The 19,016-nt window shown below is 44.1% G+C and overlaps 1 protein-coding gene across 1 annotated transcript in view; it reads right to left on the minus strand.

The window, feature by feature from the left end:
- Positions 1-19,016, minus strand: part of LOC142582593 (rac GTPase-activating protein 1-like) — a 90,598-nt gene that overhangs the window by 26,668 nt on the left and 44,914 nt on the right. The window contains exons 10-13 of the mRNA XM_075692472.1: positions 18,128-18,200; positions 17,874-17,982; positions 4,792-5,030; positions 586-682 (exon numbers count right to left, since the gene is read on the minus strand). Coding sequence (XP_075548587.1) covers positions 586-682; positions 4,792-5,030; positions 17,874-17,982; positions 18,128-18,200 — 518 coding nt within the window. The remainder of the gene's footprint in view (positions 1-585; positions 683-4,791; positions 5,031-17,873; positions 17,983-18,127; positions 18,201-19,016) is intronic.

Below are 19,016 nucleotides of genomic sequence, written 5' to 3' on the forward strand. Positions count from 1 at the left end.
CGTGGGCTTAACACAGAGCTCAGCCGTGTAACTCAACACAGAGATGAGCCACACTGCTCATAACATCCTCAGAGAAGTGTTTAAATTACATGAATGTAGGTATCTACATTGCCCATGTCAAGGAAGTAGTACATAATTTGCCAGCAGTTCAAGTGACCCTTGAGGAGGGTGTGGGATGGATAAAACAGGAAAGACGTGCAACAGCAGGTATGAAGATGAAAAATGATTGTGCTTAGCAGTGAATAGGAGTATACGGCCCCATGCACTAACTTGTGCAGGGAGCACTTGCCATGGACAAGTCGCCTCTGTGATAGGGAACAAATACCAATGAGCTCTACAATCCTTTCATACCTGCAACTGACATGTCACTGTAGGTACCAATTGTGATATACCTTGATGAATTTCCTTTGAATCTGTTCTATTAAGGCAGAGAAGTACTGACGCAGGCAGTTCCAGACAACAGAACGTTACTCTAGCTCATAGCACACTAGAGCATGGTATAGTGTACAGAAAAATTTACTCAATATTTGGTCTTCGTTATTCTAGTAATGAAAGAAAGCTTGAACTGGTCATAATAGAACTTACTAGTTCTTGTCTCAGGGGTACCAAGATCCTCGTCACTATCCACATCCAACAGTTGTGCCCAATAGTCAGCAGGCACACTCATGAGTGCTTCCATCACCTAAAAACAAGAGGCAGAGATGAAAATTCCCAAAAGTCTGCATAATACAAAAATACTCAAATGCTTTCATAACGAACTGCTTAGGACTTGCAAAATATAAGCATGTTCAACAAAAGAAAACCTTTAACACGAGAAATACTTAGTAAAAGAAGTTGCTAATTTTCTTCTATACCCTCCCGCCGACAAAATGTGCCACTGCAGCTGACCTTATAGCATTGAGGTTCAAGGCATGTTTGGAGTCTTTGCTGTAGTTTTGACTGGCGCTTTGTATGCTCACTGCAGCTCAATGGTGGCAGTGGTGCTGGTATGTGCATTTGTTGGAAAGCAACGAATTAGCCATCAGGGATGCCAAAATTTATTAGTTGTACAGGCAAATTTGTTGCAGTGGTCTTCGTTGTAGAGGCATTCTCAATACGTGTGAAAAATAGGAACATGGCCGGGACATGTGGCATTCTTCATTATAGTACAGGTAATTTGATAGTAGGTGTTTGAATACACCTACTATGGTGGTATGGTAGTAAAGTACGGTAGTAAAGTAGAACCTCGTTCATACATTCTGGAAAAAAAAAAAAAAAAACGCGAGAAAAAATGTAAAAACCAGGAAAACTTACGATTTGAAATACGTAAAAAAGTCTCACAGACTCAACCATTGTTGACATCTATGTATACGTAATGCGAAGCATTGCGTGGATTGTTGCGGTACGAGATGCAGATGCGCGTGGAGCTGGTGGTGCTCTGGCGGCCTGAGACGCGTTTTGTTGTTTTCCTATTGCACGATGTCTTAAGAGGGCAAGGAAACCGAAACGAAATCGAGCTGGTGGGTGACACCGGATGCCGCCGAAGCGAAACACGATGCCCACATCGCGCCACCTGCAGCAGGGAACGGCGGTGCATCTGGACTATTGCCTACTAAAAGCGTGTCGTACACTGCCAATGGCGCTACGAACTATGCACCATGCACTGTAAGACATAAGTGAAGATGATTATTGCAATAGGTTTGGCAGTGATAGCTGTGAATGCGGCGAACAATGACCCTGCCGGAGATTTGCTGGTACCGAAATAAACTGTGCGCGCTGTTGTTTTCACGTGAGACGGGTGACTATATACTGTTCTCGATTGCGCGCGCTTCGTACCTTTCCTTGTTCACATGGGATCTAGCAGCCGGAAAACATATACGATTGCAATCTGCAGCAGGGAACGGCATCGCATTTAGGTTATCGCCTATTAAAAGCAAGCGCTACGCTTCCAATGGCACCACACGCTGTGAAACAGAGGCGAAGATGCTTACCGCAATAGGATTGGTGGTGATAGCTGTGGGAAGCTGCATGTGATGACCCCAGAAGAGATTTGCTGGTATGTACCGAAATGAGAAACTGAGTGCGCGGCGGCATTTTTACGTGATACGGGCAGTGGCGTAGCAACAGGGGGGGCCGGGGGGCCGTGGGCCCCGGGTGCAAGGGGCCAGTGGGGGGGGGGGGGGGGGGGGGTGTCATATACGCCTGAAGACACCCCCTTTCCACCGGCTTGACTGGGCGAAAATTGCAAATAATGCTCCGGTATCCAGTAGCCCAAGCACCCGATGCGTTGCGCCGCAGGATTGTCGGCTGCAGCTCTATCAACACCCCACGAAAGAATCACACGAATTTGCGGGCTAAAAGAATTTAATTTGCGAAATGGTCGCTAAACTACTCGCTTTTAGGCGGCGTATGACTCGACAGGCTGTAGTCGCGGGCGCGCCACGATGTCCGGCTCGCTTTTACTTCCCCTCTTCCGCTCGCTCCGAGAAGCCGCTGCGAAACATGCCGTTATGTTTCACGCTTTCCTTCTTAACCTCGAAAGTTTCATAAAACTGTTGTTGTTGCGTGACTTCATGTTACAAGTACAGTGTCTGCATCAGCTGCACAGAATTTTATAAAGAAAAGGTGAATTTTGTAAGGATATTTCCCGATCGAGATTCTATGAAGTTATGTCTTTCTGTGATTACTAGGAACTCGGTAGCGCGAAAAATATGGCAGATAAAGTAATAACCATATCCTTAATAATCCCGTAATTAGTACTTATAGAGGAAGTACTTCAATTCGAGAATTGAGGACTTAAAGTCATGTTATTAACTCAACAAAAACTTCTTGAACAAGATCGTTTTGGGTGCTAAAAGCTACAGTGCTTTGGCACTGCGGGCGGCGCCCAGTATATGGCAGCAGCGAAAGAAATATGAAATAGTGGACCAGTGACGTTGATCCCTTAATCATCTCCATTGCGAGTGCAGACCAACAGTAGTGCAAGCTTTCGCTGGCACGGGCTTCATCGCGGCCTTTTCTTTCTTTTTTTTTGCGACGCCAAGAATCGACGCAAAGCGTGCTCTATTCTGTTCCCAATCTTGCGGTGGTACCGCAGCTCGGTTAATCACGTTTGTTAGTATAGCAGCAAATGAAAACAAGGCTTTATTGATCAGAATGAAGAGAACTCGTAATTGTCATAGCATTGGCGCCCGCGCAGCAGGGAGGCAGGTAGCGTTTTCCAATATGGTGGGGAGATCAGCGTCACTGACAAACAATTTAATTTTCGTTTTCGTTCAAGGCTGCCCACAGACAAAATACTGCGTGCCATAGTGCCATAGTGCCTACGACGATTTTTGTGAAGTTGTTGTTGGGCAAGATATGAATGTCGGGCTTCAATTTTACAAATGCAATATTGCCGCTAAAATAGGTAATTAAACTTTATTATAAAGATATTTTTGTTACTTGTGACGTGAGCCATATTTTCCACGATGCCGCATTTGTATTGGCTGCCAAGCCTTACAGTCTGACAGATGTGCACGTGGGCTTATCACACGTTATCAGTGCAGCATCCTGTGCTACTTGGCGCAGGAGAAACAGCGTGTATATTTGCTGCATTCGCGATCTCTGGGAAAGAAAGCGAAGGAGAGGGGGACCCGGGGAACGTGCGCGGTATCCAAGGCGGCTGTACTGGTGCTGAAACCCGGAAATTGTCGATATCCTCGCCTTCCTCGACTACATCCGGGGGGGGGAGGGGTGACAGAAGACCTATGGGCCCCGTGTGCCAGACGACCTAGCTACGCCAATGGATACGGGCAGGCGAGTATTGCAGTGAAGCTGCTGTGGCGAGCAGCTTCACTTGATCTCGCGCGCCTCGTGCATTTTCTTGTTTGCACGGGATCTAGCGGCCGGAAAACGTATCACACGATTGCAGTTCGGTGTATGAACCGGTAAAAAATGAGCGTACCTCTCTTTGGGTCATTTTTTGTGTTCTCGATTGCGAACGTTGGCACCAGGAAAACATACGCAACAGGAACGTATCAACGAGGTGCCACTGTACATAGGCAAATAGACCACAGATTAACTAGAGACTAGACAGAAAAAGGAAGTGAGGGAAATGCTGGTTACTGCTGCCAAAGGATTCTTATACACTGCCCTTTATGCAGATGCTAAATGCTTGCAGCATTCCATCTTTGAACAAACATGAAGGCAGTGTTGAATTTACAGTACAAGGACTACAAAATGTGGGCATGAAAGGTTTTTCGGGTCCCATCATCCAACATTGAAAATTTTGAGCTGCACAATGATCGGACCCGAAAAACCTTTCATGCCCACATTTTGTACTCTGTACTATAATTTTAACACTGCCTTCATGTTTGTTCAAAGGCGGAATGTTAAAAGCAGTTTGCATCTGCATAAAGGATAGTGTGAGAATCCTTCAGCAGCAGCCCAAATGCCACTCTAGATATGCTTGGCTGCAGTAAACAGCATTTCCCTCACTTTCTTTTTCTAACTAATCTCTAGTTAATCTGTGGTCGATTTGCCTATGTACAGTAAGACGTAGTTGATATGTTCCCGTTATGTACGTTTTCCCGAGAGCACAAATGATGGAGAGCACAGAAAATGACCCAAAGAGAGGTACACTAATTTTTTACAAGTTCATATGTTCCCGGAACACAAAATTTTTCAGCACCAATGTTCAGTACCACACTAAACTGCGATTGTATGATAAGCATACATATTGCTCTTGCTCGAAAATAGAAAAGAAAGAAAGAAAGATTAAAAAGCATTTCTCTTGGAACTCAACATAGGTATTTTAACAAGCCTATTTACCTGTGCCTGCTGCTCAGTCTCTGCCAGCAAGTGAGGTATTGCAGTCATGTCATTAGCAGAAAATCCCACTATAGTTGGTCCAAAGACACGTGCCAAGTTGCTGATAGGCATTTTGGTCTCAGGATGGCAGGCCACATTCTGCAGGTGCAGCACCAGTGCAGCCAGTGTGTCTCTGTTTGGCTGCGGCAGCTGCATCACTGCCTGCCACGTGGCCCACATGCGGTCGCCATCATCCAGCTCTGCACCAGCCGGCAAAGAGCATCAGCATCCACATACTAGTGCACGGTAAGTTCGTTGAGCAACTGTGACCAAACCACAAACCTCTCTGTCCTCAGAAACAGTACCCTGCATAAGCCAGCGGTTTGCTCACTTTTCTGTTACTAAATAAAGATAACCAGACAACCACACCTGGAACCACAATGAGCAGTTAGCCTATATGGGTGCCTTAGCTAACACATAACAAGTAAAAGAGGCAAAGCATTCTTGAAAGGTGAAACCGACTGCATTTTGCCCCCAGTATCAACCTCTTGAAGAAACCCAAAGTACTTTTTGTGTCTTTTTAGACAGGCCTTCAAGCCATCCCTTAATAAAACACTTTTACCATTATCATAAATTTAACTGAATTCCGGGGTACTATGTGCCAAAACCACGATTTGATTATAAGGCACGCCGTAGTGAAGGACTCTGGAATAACTTTGCCCATCAGGGGATCTTTAACGTGCCTCCAATGCAAGATACAAAGGCATTTTTGCAATTCGCCCCCATCTAAATGTGGCTGCCGTGGCAGGGATTTGATCCCGTACCATCATCACATAATTAGTAGTTATTACTGAACCAACTTTGGAGATAACTTTATTACCACAATGTCAATAGTACAAGGTTTATGAGCACATTTACCTGAGAATAACCTTGAAAACAGTAGGCGCTGTCTGTAACAGTGTACATGCTTGATATCTTAAAGAAACCCTGAACAGATTTTGACGATTTTCTACAAACATACTGAGTCGTTAGAGTAGGTCTATCTGATCATTAATTGATGCATCTAAGTGCTCCGCGTAAAGCGTGTAATTTATTATAAGGTTTTAAAAATGTACGTCGCTGCCGATCGCAGCACACTGCTCGGCAGAATTTTTAGCCGCCCCTACCCATATGACGTAAATCACCTAATTGATGTCAGTAGGGCGAGCTATTCAATTGGCTGCCCAGGACGCGTCATCAATAATTTTTCCACCTTTATCATGAACAAATGATGTTCATAATAGTTGGAATGTTAGTCAATTTGTTTCTATAAAAATAAAGTAACAGAAAGAGAGTGCACAAGAACAATTTCTCACTACACTTAAGCGCTTCCGGGACAGAGCAAGTATCATCTGCTTGTGTTACGTGCTCCATTTTGACGAGAGCTCCGCAGTCAGAGTCCGTCTCAGTCTTTTCGCGAGCACTATGATTCGACTTTGTTGCGTTGTGGACTGCAAACATAGCAACTGGCAATACGTCAAGCTGCGACATCGTGTCCTTCTGCAAGGCAGCAGACGAGCGTACTGGCTGCAGCGTATAGGACTGCCACTATCCGATCGGCGGCAGTAGTTGAGCATTTGCGGCCGTCACTTTATACCGGAAGATTACTAACGCAATAGCGTTTCGCAAGTCCGGTATTAGGGTAAACTTAAGCGTAAGGGGACAGGGCCAGGCCATCTGACCGTGTCGTTTCACGGGATGAGCAGATGCACAAATGTGAATGGTCTGCACGGTGCAGCCACCTGGTGGCACAGAGCTCAACCATACACAGTAGCAGTAACGAAATGTATTCTGCTTTGCTGTTGGTGTAAATTTTTTGCAGCAGTGCAATCGTTGACACGTTGTTTTTGTAAATGTTTAAAATGTTTTGCACTTGGTTAGAGCAATATTAGCGCTTTGTTTAGCTGGTTAAGCTATGCGCCAACAGGTGGCTGGACCGTGCAGACCGATCAGGCTGCTCACGTACGTCTACGCTAAAGTTCCTTCTTTAGCTTGAGTTTACGCCTCCAACCATATGTCGAAACGCCCGCTCGCTTGTGGTTACCGGAATACCAGACACGCTCGGCGCTGCGGCAGAATGCTCGCGACGCACGCCGCTTTGATGGCTCTCGCTTGGGGACAACTGCCAAGCAGCTGACTGAGAGTTTGGAGAGGATTCGCGCACTCGCACCTAGAGAACTGGAAGTCGACGACACGATGTGTCATGATGCAGAGCCAGTGAAGGTGGAGCTTAGCCCCGATCACTCGGCGAACAAATTGAGGAGGAAATGCATGACTATGGAGGAGGGTAACTTGTAATTGCCCATAGCTCTCTTAATATGAGACGTTTCACACAAAATGTGGTGCGAATGATTAGCTTTATCCTACGGGTCTACAAAATTTGTCCGAACCGTTTCAGGGGCCCTTTAATAAACCCTCGTTTGGCATATTAACTACCTGTTGCCATTTTACACTGCCGTTATAGAGCCTTCTCTCCACCTGCAAGGTGGAGAGAAGGAACCCATATGGGTTTCCTTTGTAGCAATTGCTACGAACGGGTGGATGTCTGATTTTCCCTTTATTAATTACTTCTCTCCACCTTGCGGGTTTCTGCAGAACTATTATGTCAAACTCTTGCCTTTGCTTTGAGTTGTTGACAAATTTGACTTCGGCCTACCATCTGTGAGCCACCTGGTTAGCTCAGATGGTAGAACGGCTGCTCCGGAAAGGCGGTGGTCTCGGGTTAGAGTCCTGGACCAGGACGAATTTTTCTTCAACTGCGAGGCTTTTCTTTCGAGGAAACCGTATGGGTTTCCTTTGTAGCAACTGCTATGAACGGGTGGATCTCCGATTTTCCCTTTATTAATTACTTCTCTCCACCTTGAGGGTTTCCGCAGAACTATTATGTCCTACTAAGACAGACCTCAAACGGCAGCTGGAAAAGGGGGTTGTGTTAGAGTTTCCGCGCAACAGGATTGTTTTCTCGTATATTCAAATTACACACAACCTACAGCCGTACTTTACGAATCTTCTGATGCATTTTACTTTGAGAAATTCAACTATTTCAGTAACGGCTATGCACCATGCGGAGGGCCTGTGTGGTTCGGGATGATTTTCTCAAGGATGGACGCTAGCGCCAGCCTTCACGCCAGATTTTCTGCGACACGGGGCCCTTAACACCATCGCATTAAAATCTTCTTGGAGCTTGTTAAACGTACAAAGTCGAACCGTGATATAACAAGCCTGAGTACGTAACGAATTATCAGATATAACTAAGTCAATCTAAAATATTTATTGCTGATATCAGTGCGTAACAAATTGGCTTATGAATCAGATACAACTAAGGTATTTTTCTGTTGGATGTACTTCATTAAAACAAGGTTGGACTGTGAAATCGAGCTGGTTGGCGACACTGGATGCCACCGAAGCAAAACATGATGCCCACATCGCGCTGCCTGCATGCCCTCATCGCGCTGCCTGCAGCACGGAACGGCGGTGGATTTGGATTATCGCCTACTAAAAGCGTGCAGTACAGTACCAATGGCACTATGCACAAAGCGCTGTAAAACATAGGTGAAGATGCTTATCGCAATAGGTTTGGCGGCGATAGCTGTGAATGTGGTGTGTGATGACCCTGCCGCAGATTTGCTGGTAGCAAAATAAACTGTGTGCCTCGCACTTTTTTTGTTCACATGGGATCTGGCAGCCGAAAAATGTATATGATTGCAGTCTGCAGCAAGGAACGGAGGCGCGTTTCAGTTATCGCCTATTAAAAGCATGCGCTAGGCTTCCGACGGCACCACGCACTGTGAAACAGTTAGACGAAGATGCTTATCACAATAGAATTGGCGGTGATAGCTGTGAATGCTGCGTGCGACGACCCTGGAGACAATTTGCTGGTACCGAAATGAGAAACTGAGTGCGCGCCAGCATTTTCCTGTGAGACAGGTGGGACAGTATTGCAGTGAAGCTGCCATAACGAGCAGCTATATACTGTTCTTGATCACACATGCCTCATGCATTTTCTTGTTTACATGGGACCTAGCAGCTGGAAAACGTATCACACGATCACAGTTTGGCGACCTACTGAACGTTAGTGCCAAAAAGTTGCGTTTTCCAGGAACGTATGAACCGGTAAAAATGAGTAACCCTATGGGGTAATTTTTTTTTTTTTTTTCGATTGCAAACGTTGGCGCCGGGAAAATGTATGAACAGGAACGTATAAATGAGGTTTCTACTGTATTTGGAAACACCAATAAATGTTTTAAAGTTTATAGTGCTGCATTATAAACATTATATAATCATTTACAGTGCCAAGAAACTTTTTTAGACCTTTGAGAAATTATGATTTTCTCATGGTAGCAAAAGAGTTAAAAGGGCCCTTAGCCCCTTAGGCTTGGTGAAAAAACACATTCCACGTATCGGATACGCTGCTGTGAACATCTCCGCCAAATTTTGCAGTCGTGCGTAGCACATGGAGTTACAAGCGGAGCAAAAAGTTACCTATTCGCAAACACCCTCTTTTCAAACAGAGGCCTTTGCAGCCGTTTCGAATCTGCCAGCGAGTTCCATATGTTGTCATATGCAAGATTTCCATAGAAAAATGGTATTGCCTAATAGCTGACATCAATCAAGAAATCAAGAAGGGTATTGAGTGCACTTCTTCTAGCTGTTATGTGTATATTATTTGATGCAGTTAACTAAACAGCCTGAAGTGAAAATCTGAGTTTTGAATTTCGATAAGAATTACATACTTTCAGATGAAGTTACTATTGTCTGCTCACACTCGGCCACACCCGCCCACATAAGAATGAAACTTTGGCCACGCCACTAATCAATGTCGTAGCAGTCAGGTCGCCCTAAGTTCATTTAGTTTTGAACAATCAACTAGCCTAGAACCAGACCACCATACGTTACGCCTGCCACACCTCACAGCTTTTGGTTAGATGCCTTGCCTTGGCAGACATCGCTTCATATTGAGCTAGCGCTTCAAAATACATAATCTAAATTTGGCTACTTCTATACATGCAGGACCCCCCCCCCCCCCACAAAGCCGGTCCGCACCACGTAGCACAACCAGATTGGAGCACACGATCATAAGTGCGCTCTCCAGCCCAGTTGTGCATGTAGCAAACATTGCGCTAGTCAAATCCCAATATGACAAAGTTGTACTCGCAGCAAAAAGGTTTGTTAAATCATGAATTTTGTTAATTTGAGGTTTTAAAGTTTCAGCAGTAAAAGCTTCACAAATTCCTAGAGCATTCCTGGTGGATAGTATCTTGTTAGTAAGCACTTATTATTATGCGGACTCAGCGGCACCGTACGGCACACAATGCTGAATTTCGTGTTCTGCTTTGTACAGGTGTTCCTGTGGCTGCCTGGATCCGCCCATGGCTGTTCCTTGCCACCGACCGACTACGCATCCCGTGCATGTACAGAGGCACCAACAGCATTGTGTCTGCACAATCACGTGCGGACTACTGATGCATGCGTTTACCCACCAAAAGCACCACCACAAGAGGACAGCTGCGCAGGGCTGCTCAAACTGGACCCCTCGTTCTGCGCACGACCCAGGTGAATCACGTCATCAGAAGAGCATAAAAAGATGGACTGACCGGCCGAACCTTTCAGTGGACTTGGCGGCACCGTACGGCGCACAATGCTGAATTTTGTGTTCTGCTTTGTACAGGTTGGTGAGAAACAATTTTATAGTAGCCCTTTAGAAGTAACTGTGTTGGATTACTGGTGCTGCCGAGTCCCCACTGCTTGTTCTAGTGTTGTGTCGACCTATCTCGTGTTATTTTCATCATACTAAAGCTTAGTGGTGACATTGAAGAGAACCCAGGGCCCGATCAAGGCAAACTGGATGTGATTTTAAGCGCTGTTACCGAAATTAAGACATCACAAAATCAGTTAAGAGTCAGGTCTACTGACTGTCCAAGTCAGGCTTACAGAAATAGACAAATCTTGCTTCTCTCCAGCTTCATAATGAAAAGGTTCTAAAATGCGAGGAAGCTATTAACACTATGAATCGGGAGATGGCTCGGTTAAGCAATAAATTAGAAGACCTGGAAAACAGAAGTCGTCAGAACAATCTAATCATATACGGTCTTAAAGAGGATGACAACAAAAGTCCGGCAATATTGGAAAAACTCGTGACACGTGACGTGACATTTTCAAGGATACTCTTGGAGTAGAAGTTAAATCTATTGAACGGATTCATCGTATCGGCAAGAAACGTACTGCACGTGAATGCCCAGTAATCCTTCGTTTTTTCGATTTCACTGAGAAAATGTCTGTCCTTCGAAACTGTTCTAAGTTGCAAGGTGAAAACATATAAATCTCAGAAGACTTCTCACCAGCAGTACGGGAGATGCGCCGGAAACTATGGCTTTCATCCCAAGAAAATCATACCAGAGGAGACAAGGTGAAGCTAATATTTGATAAATTGAGGATAGACAGCGATCTGTATGCCTGGAATAGCACTAAAAATAAGAGGACACTCGTGAAATGCGAAAGCCGTGTGGCTTATGAAAATAGTCACTCCAGCTCGTGACAAAATTCTCAACTCTCGCTATTGTGTTTGAATGCAAGGAGTGTTGTCAATAAAACTGAAAAATTAGAAGAAATAGTGCTGGTATACAGCCCCAATATAATTGTCATCACCGAAACCTGGTTGCATTCTCACTTCACGATTCAGAGGTGCTGCCCAATTCCTATTCTATCGTTCGTTTTGACCGCGATAGTCGGGGAGGGGGCGTTGCCATTGCTATTAAAGAAGGCTTATCATTTAAGAAAGACGAAGGAATACCGAATCACGAGAGCGTGTGGTGCACTATCACTATTAATGGAATGTCAGTGTTCGTTGCCGACATATACCGACGACCAAATGCACCGGCTGACTATCTTGCTGAATTGCACGACTTTCTGTGCCGTAAAATTAATGAGCGTACTGAGCTGATCTTAGTCGGAGACTTCAACTTAACGGGGATTGACTGAGGAAATCTGACAATTGGCAGAAACGAGCACAGTAGTTGTGAAATGCTTCTGAATCTTATGTTTAGTTTTTCTTTAACCCAGCTTGTTAGGGAGCCAATGCATATATAAGGGCAAGCAAGCTCCATTTTTGATCTTGCTTTCGTTTCCAAGACACTTAACCCTGATATCAGTATTGAAAATGGAATCTCGGACCATCAAATGCTTTTACTTACTTTTGATAACTTCAGTTTCAGTCCCAACAAAATCACCAGTATATCTCGTATATCTTAATGAGAGCAGCATTCCGGGCAAGTTGGTAATCCATTACTTAAATGATATCGCGCGACAAAAAGATGACACAGACGTGAGAGAAGACGACACACCAAGCGCTAACTTTCTACTAAGTTTATTGTGCCACTGTGTCGATTTGTGACACTGCGTCGATTTGTGTGTCGACGCAGTGGCACAAATCGACACAGTGGCACAATAAACTTAGTTGAAAGTTAGCGCTTGGTGTGTCGTCTTATCTCACGTCCGTGTCGTCTTTTTGTCGCGCAATATCATTTAAGTAATCGTATATCTGTCAAGGATTACAGCAGGGCAGATGATGCCAGTGTTATTGATTACATTGAAATAACGCTAGATAGTCTTTTACAGTCGGGATTTGAAAACGTGAATGACTTATGGTTGGAGCTGAAACGAATCGTAGCGTACTGTGAAGAAAAATTTGTCCCATCAATAAAAAGCGAGTAAATAGGAAGACACCTTGGATTACACGCAGCATTATCCACCTAAAAAGGTTACAAAGAATGCGTGAAAAGAAAACCAACGTCGATGCTATAAACGAACTTTCGCAAATGCTCAGAGCAGAAATTTCTTCGGCAAGAAGCAATTTCTTCACAAATACGCTGACCAATTTTATGACACACAAGCCAAGAAAGTTCTGGCATTACCTGGCAAAAATGGGGGCTTCGATTGACCAAATGGAAATAGACGGAGCGGTTACAGATGACGCAGACTGTATCGCGAACGTTTTTAATCACTATTTCCAGTCTGTGTTCACCCGTGCTTCTGCCTCAGAATTCAATCAAGCCGAATACCATTCCCGCATGCCTGACCTTGTCATAACATAATGCGGCATTCTTAACTTACTGCTACAGCTTGATGAAAAGAAATCGCCTGGGCCCGACGGATTACCCCATGCTTTTCTAAAGCGATACGCGCAACAACTGTCTCCCCTTCATAAAATTTTCTCCTTATCCATAGAAACAGCAACCGTGCCTGCCGACTGGCTTTGTGCGAAAGTGGTCCCAGTGTTAAAAAAGAATGGGAATAGGCTCTCAGTAAGCATGTATAGGTCTATATCACTAACCAGCTCTTGCTGCAAGTTAATGGAGCATATAATTAACAAAGCAGTCATAACCTACCTGGAAAGCAATAAACTTTTATATGTAAACCAGCACGGCTTTAGGAAGGGACTATCAACAGTTACGCAATTACTTCAAATTACACATCACTTCACGGCTGCTATTAACTCTGGTTTGCAAGTGGATGCAGTGTTCGTTGACTTTGCAAAGGCTTTTGATTCTGTCCCACACTGTAAATTAGTTGAGAAGCTTAATATTATTGGTATTAATTCAAACATAGTTTCCTGGATTGCAGCTTACCTCTCAGGCCGTACTCGATACGTCGAAATAAAAAATGCCAAATCCAATAGCCTAGATGTTTGCTCTGGTGTTCCACAGGGATCGGTATTAGGACCTGCACTTGTTTTAATCTATATAAATGACATTTTTTCCCGTGTCACTCCTAATGTTGTACTGAGATTATTTGCAGACGACTGTGTTGTGTAAACTGTGGTTCGTTCACAAAATGACCAAAATAATTTGCACTTAACACTGACTAACAATGATTCTTGGTGTAAAACTTGGGATATGAAATGTAAGCAATACGTCATCTGTCACCATAACAAGAAAAAAACGCCCATCTATTTTACTTACCTTTTATCAGGATCGGTTGTGACGTGTAATAATGAAGTAAAATACTTGGGGGTAACATTTACTGAAAAACTGAGTTGGGAATCCCACATATATAACATATGTACCAAAGCATACCGACAACTTGGATTCATCTGACGAAAATTGTCAGCTGCACCCCCGCATGTAAAACTAAACGCCTATAAGACTCTAGTAAGATCCATTCTTGAGTACAGCAACATAGTTTGGAACGCCCATCAGTCTTATCTGAAAACGAAACTTGAAAGAATTCAAAGCCTAGCACTCAGTTTTATTTATTCCCGTTACAATAGCGTGACACTTCTCCGTAAAAGGGGATAAATCTCGACGTTAGAATGCCAATGACTAACTGCACGTATGAAATTTCTTTTCCTGTTATATCATGATTGCATCAGCATAACTAAAGAAGTGTACCTAAAGCCCCCTCACCATCGCTCCAAAAGAATAAACCACGACACGTGCATACAACCATTTGCTGCTAGATGTGATTTATTCAAATTTTCATTTTTTTCCTCGATCCATAGAACTATGGAATAACCTGCCCCACCATATTGTGAATGATGTGTTGCTCGATGCTTTTGTTGCGAATGTTGAATATTTCTTTGAAGAGCAGTCCCTTCTGTAAATCTGTTGTAGCCATAGCTTTCTTGATTATGAGTCATGAATTGTACGATTCTACAGCTCTGCACACTTTTGATTCGATTATTTATGTAAGCTATGTGCCTTTTCATTTATGTTCTGGAACACTAAACCTGTTGTACTACCTATTGTTCATTCCACCTGTCAGAGCCTGAGAAAGGCTCCACAGTATTATGAAATGAAACAAATAAATCACAAGGAGGTCAGGCCATAATAGAGTGGTTATGAGTGCCAGTGCGTGCGGAGCACATAGCACCAAGAGGAATGCATCAATGTGGCTCACAGTGTCCAAGGTTTACATGTGTTGCGTCACGTGGCACTGTAGATCTTGGACACCATAGATGACCACACCTAACGCCCGCAGCCGGCACCCACAAATTAAAAACAAGAGTATAGAAAAACTGATAGTGATAGCAAAAGATTGTAGACGATAGCAAAGAGACAACTACGCACAGTAAGGTTTGTAGTTTTATCAGTGTCATGCACGCTCAGGCAAACATTAAGAGATCTCACTTGACCACAAACACTTGCTGTCACAATATGAGCGAGCACTTTGCACCGTGTCTCTGATACTTGAGATTATGTGACCGCCAACACTGGGAACGTGAGAACACAATGCGTATCAAGGTATCAACCATCTTGCCTTAGCTTTTTCTTTGCACTTGTCGCAGATTTTCTCCAAGATATGGCATATGGCCCACGTGTGGACAACCATGCACAGCCATAGCAAGGGCAGAGGAGGAGACTCGCATACTATGGGGAGATGGCAGACAGATGTGTGTCTCCTGCTCCTAGCCCTAGCACGTGCTTCATCACGTTACTGCACAAGCACCCCTTGCCATCCCCCTTGAACAGCTGAAGGAATTGTCAGCTCTTGTGTTTCTCCTAATGCTCCGAGCTGCAGCACACCCCACAGCCTCAGCAAGTTGTTTACCAAAGCAACAAATGGCACAGTGCCTTTCCTGCATACTACCTCCCTGTGCAAGTGCTTCGGCAGTGTTTATGTTGCTCGAACTTTTCATGTGGATACAGTAAAACCTTGTTTAACCGTGCCCGCTTTAAAAGTAGTAAAGTCAAATCCCCGACTCAGTGGCGATTCAACATAATGTGTTTTGTATCCGCATAAACCGTACCAGCTTATTGCATACGTATCGGTTAACATGCAGTGTTTCCACTTATAGTCACGCAAAGACGGCGGTGCCTTGCCGCCATCGGGCAGCCCTGTGGAACAAGCCTCAGAGATCAGAACAACGGCCTCCAAGCACCCTGTGAGTTTGCGCGTGAAGCCACATCAACACCAACATCATTTCGGCACCGTGCCAGAGAGAGTTGTGGCATCGTGCAAACAATGACTCGTGTCATGTGGGTGCTCGGATAAAAAATACGCCGGGTGCTCAGCATAGAAGAAAAATTAGACATTGTTCGTGCTATTGAATGTGACACAAAGAAGTCGGCGCTGGCATGCGACAGGGATCTACTGTTGACTACGGTGTGTGGCATTTGGAATGTGAAGAAGTTGCTCGGCAGCACTGCTGCGACTGCGAAGAGATGTTGGCTACGAGGCTCGACATTTCGCCATCGTTGCCTCTGTTGTTGCCGAAGTGTCGACAAGTGTCAGTGACGAGGACGACATGGAAAGCGACAGCACGGGCGATTCAGGCCCGACAGTGGCAGAAGCTGCGTGTTACGTCAGCCTCATGAATGCAATCGTCGCAACGAGAACAGCAGCCTGCAACGAAAAAGGCGCCCCGCGACTTCTGCAGCGCTATCGCCCGCGTGCACGGAGAACATGCAACGCCAACGAGGAATTGCCATGCGAGTGTTCACCGAGAAGAGGGGGCTGGCTGAAAAGCTGGTTTGCAGCTTCAGCAAGTTTGAAGCCGCTGTCGTCGCTGCTAGGCCGCCGTGGCATCAAACAAAAATAACTTTTGCCGTACGAAGTGAATAAATACTGCATGTCTTTTCCCCTTTCATCGTACTCTCTCCGAGTTCCGTTTCTGACAGGTAAGTGGGCGACCTCATGCTATTTTGGTTAAGCAGCACTACTGTTTAGTATGTACTTTTTCTGAGCTCTGGCCAACTATGGTTTAACGAGGTTTCACTGTACATGTTTGCTAAAAGCTCTTGCCTCGACTGACATTTTTATAGTATTATGCTAGATTTACCAGCCATACAAGCTGCAAGCACATGCTTAAAATTACCGAAAACTTTTAAAAATCAAAACTGTGTCATGACATTACTTCATCACAGAAAAAAAAAAAAAATACAGGGTTTTCAATGGAACTAAGATGGGGAAAATAAAAATAGTTTGTTACATTGCTAACTTGTGAAGTTCGAGTCTCCTAGGGTTTATGTTGCAAAGCCACAATATGGCTATGAGAGGCACCGTAGTAGGATGCTTTGGAATAATTTTGGGCCTAACATAGCATGGTATTAAAGGAAACTAGTACAGAAATTAAGCCGAAGGGCTGCTGAACACTTTCCTGTCCGCGTCTATACCCATCAATAGTCCGTTATCGATGGTTTCAACTTGAAGTTTTGCCGCGCTCGGGGCGCTTTTGAACAGCTAGTGTCATCCAGCGCATAAAAAATAAATTATTTTTCTAGTTTCGCTTTCGCGTTTCTTTTTTTTCACCGCGGGGGGATTTTTAAAGGGCCTGACGTGACGAGCGCTCATAGCTTCCCACATGAGCCTTTGTCATAATTTTTTGATGCTGGTAGCAACGCAAACTCTGATGAAGATTTTGATTCATCGGACTTCAGCACGGATGGCTAATGTGCATCAAATAGCCCCGGAAACTCAACAAGTATCCACTGGCAGGTTTCGTTTTTTACTCCAAACCATTTCATCGCTGCCATGCTCATATCTAAAGTAGCCAGTGTGTTCTAAAGGTCACAGTTCTTATCTGCAGGGTGTCAGCATTGTTTGAGCAGGACCACTTGCCGGTGGCGGCACAAAGAGTAATTTTGAGCAAGAAGGTAGCCAGGAGTGGACCTCGGCATTTCGCAATTATTGTGCTCTGCAGTGCCACATGGCGGTTTGTGAGAACCACCATACAAGCATGCTAGCTGCTAGGGCTAAGATTTTCTTTTGTATATAAACAACTTCTATAGACAGAAAGCTTACATTTTCAGGAATGTCGTATACAGGCTTTCTGTTCCAAATTTATATTTCAAATTTTTAAATGTTCTCTTGGTGCAAAGCAGCGTCAGTGTTTTTACGGAGTTTTCTCGTTTTTGTAACTAATTTCTTTATTGCATAAATTTTTTCATTGTTAATAAATGTTCGTTTGAAAAGAATACCATTAGAAAGCACATTCCTCCTTCTACAAATTGATACCATACATTCTAATATCAAGCATTTGCTGTCGCAGCAAATATTTTTTTACTAGACTATGCAAAAACTGCCTATTTTCCTGCGGATAGGAAAGTGTTAAAGTGCCTTGGGCTTACGTGCTGCGTCGACAAATGTCTTCCAAAGAGACTTGACAATGAGACTTTCACGTAGCGACCGCAGGAAATCTTTCAGGACACCACACACAGCATGAATGTCAGCCTTGGACTGAAAAGAAAAGCAGCTGTCAGTAATGCAGAATGCAACAAGAAATATGAAAATGAAGCTACCAGCATGCTTCACCGAAATGTACAAAAGAATATTGTACATAAGTAAATGCACATAATACGGCAGTGATGAGGTCAAAACTTACCATGTTGGGTACACCCTTGCCCCGTTCAAATTGTTGTCTCAGCTCGCGTACTTCTCGCTCTGCCCCAGGTATCCTATGGCATAGAAAGACTTGCAATAAGCAACTTCTACTGGTGACCTAACAATAATACAGAAATGGCAAAAAGATGGAGCATAAGTTGGAGCAACAAAAACTTCACACAAATGACACTACATAGCCGCACAATCACTTTTTGAGCAACACTGTGCAAATCTCATAGTGGTGTAACAGCCCTTCCACCTTGTAACACAGGTCTTGACGCAGGAAAAAAATCAAATTTCGTGCAGCAAAAAGCCCTTTTGGTGCAGTGTCCAACATGCATCAATATACCAGATATAGTTTCACTTTAGCTGAAATAGCCGATAAGCATAGTGGAGTTGGTTTTATGCACATCAATGAGGCATTCAGGATAAAAATTGGCAAACTAGTTTTGCGCATTTTTAATAGAATGTTTTTCCCTGTGTCTAACCGCAGTATAAAGCTGCTTCTACCAGTTAGACTTGCAACAGGCGCCGTGCATTTGGCATGCTTCCAGCAAGCAAGAAAAAAAAAATTGTGCAGAAGTCCTTGACGGTGATTGTCAAGGTGAGCAAATAGTCAAACGCTTCTGGACAACTATTAGTTTTATTAAAGGAATGCTACACTTGACAACATGTACTTGTTGCAGTGAGGATATCAACCCTTTCAGGGTCAATGACTTAAATATACGGCGCTACGAACAAGCCTAAAATGGTCGATGCCGTATAGTTATGGGGCTGTCTGTACGTTTAAAAAGCGTGCCAATTTCCTAACTTTTTCTTTCCTGGCATGTGTTGCCACTATGCGCGAATACAGGGAATTTTTTTCCTGTGCCTCCCTCTCTCGGTTTTTG

Source organism: Dermacentor variabilis, chromosome 1, assembly GCF_050947875.1.
Source record: "Dermacentor variabilis isolate Ectoservices chromosome 1, ASM5094787v1, whole genome shotgun sequence".
Taxonomy (NCBI): domain Eukaryota; kingdom Metazoa; phylum Arthropoda; class Arachnida; order Ixodida; family Ixodidae; genus Dermacentor; species Dermacentor variabilis.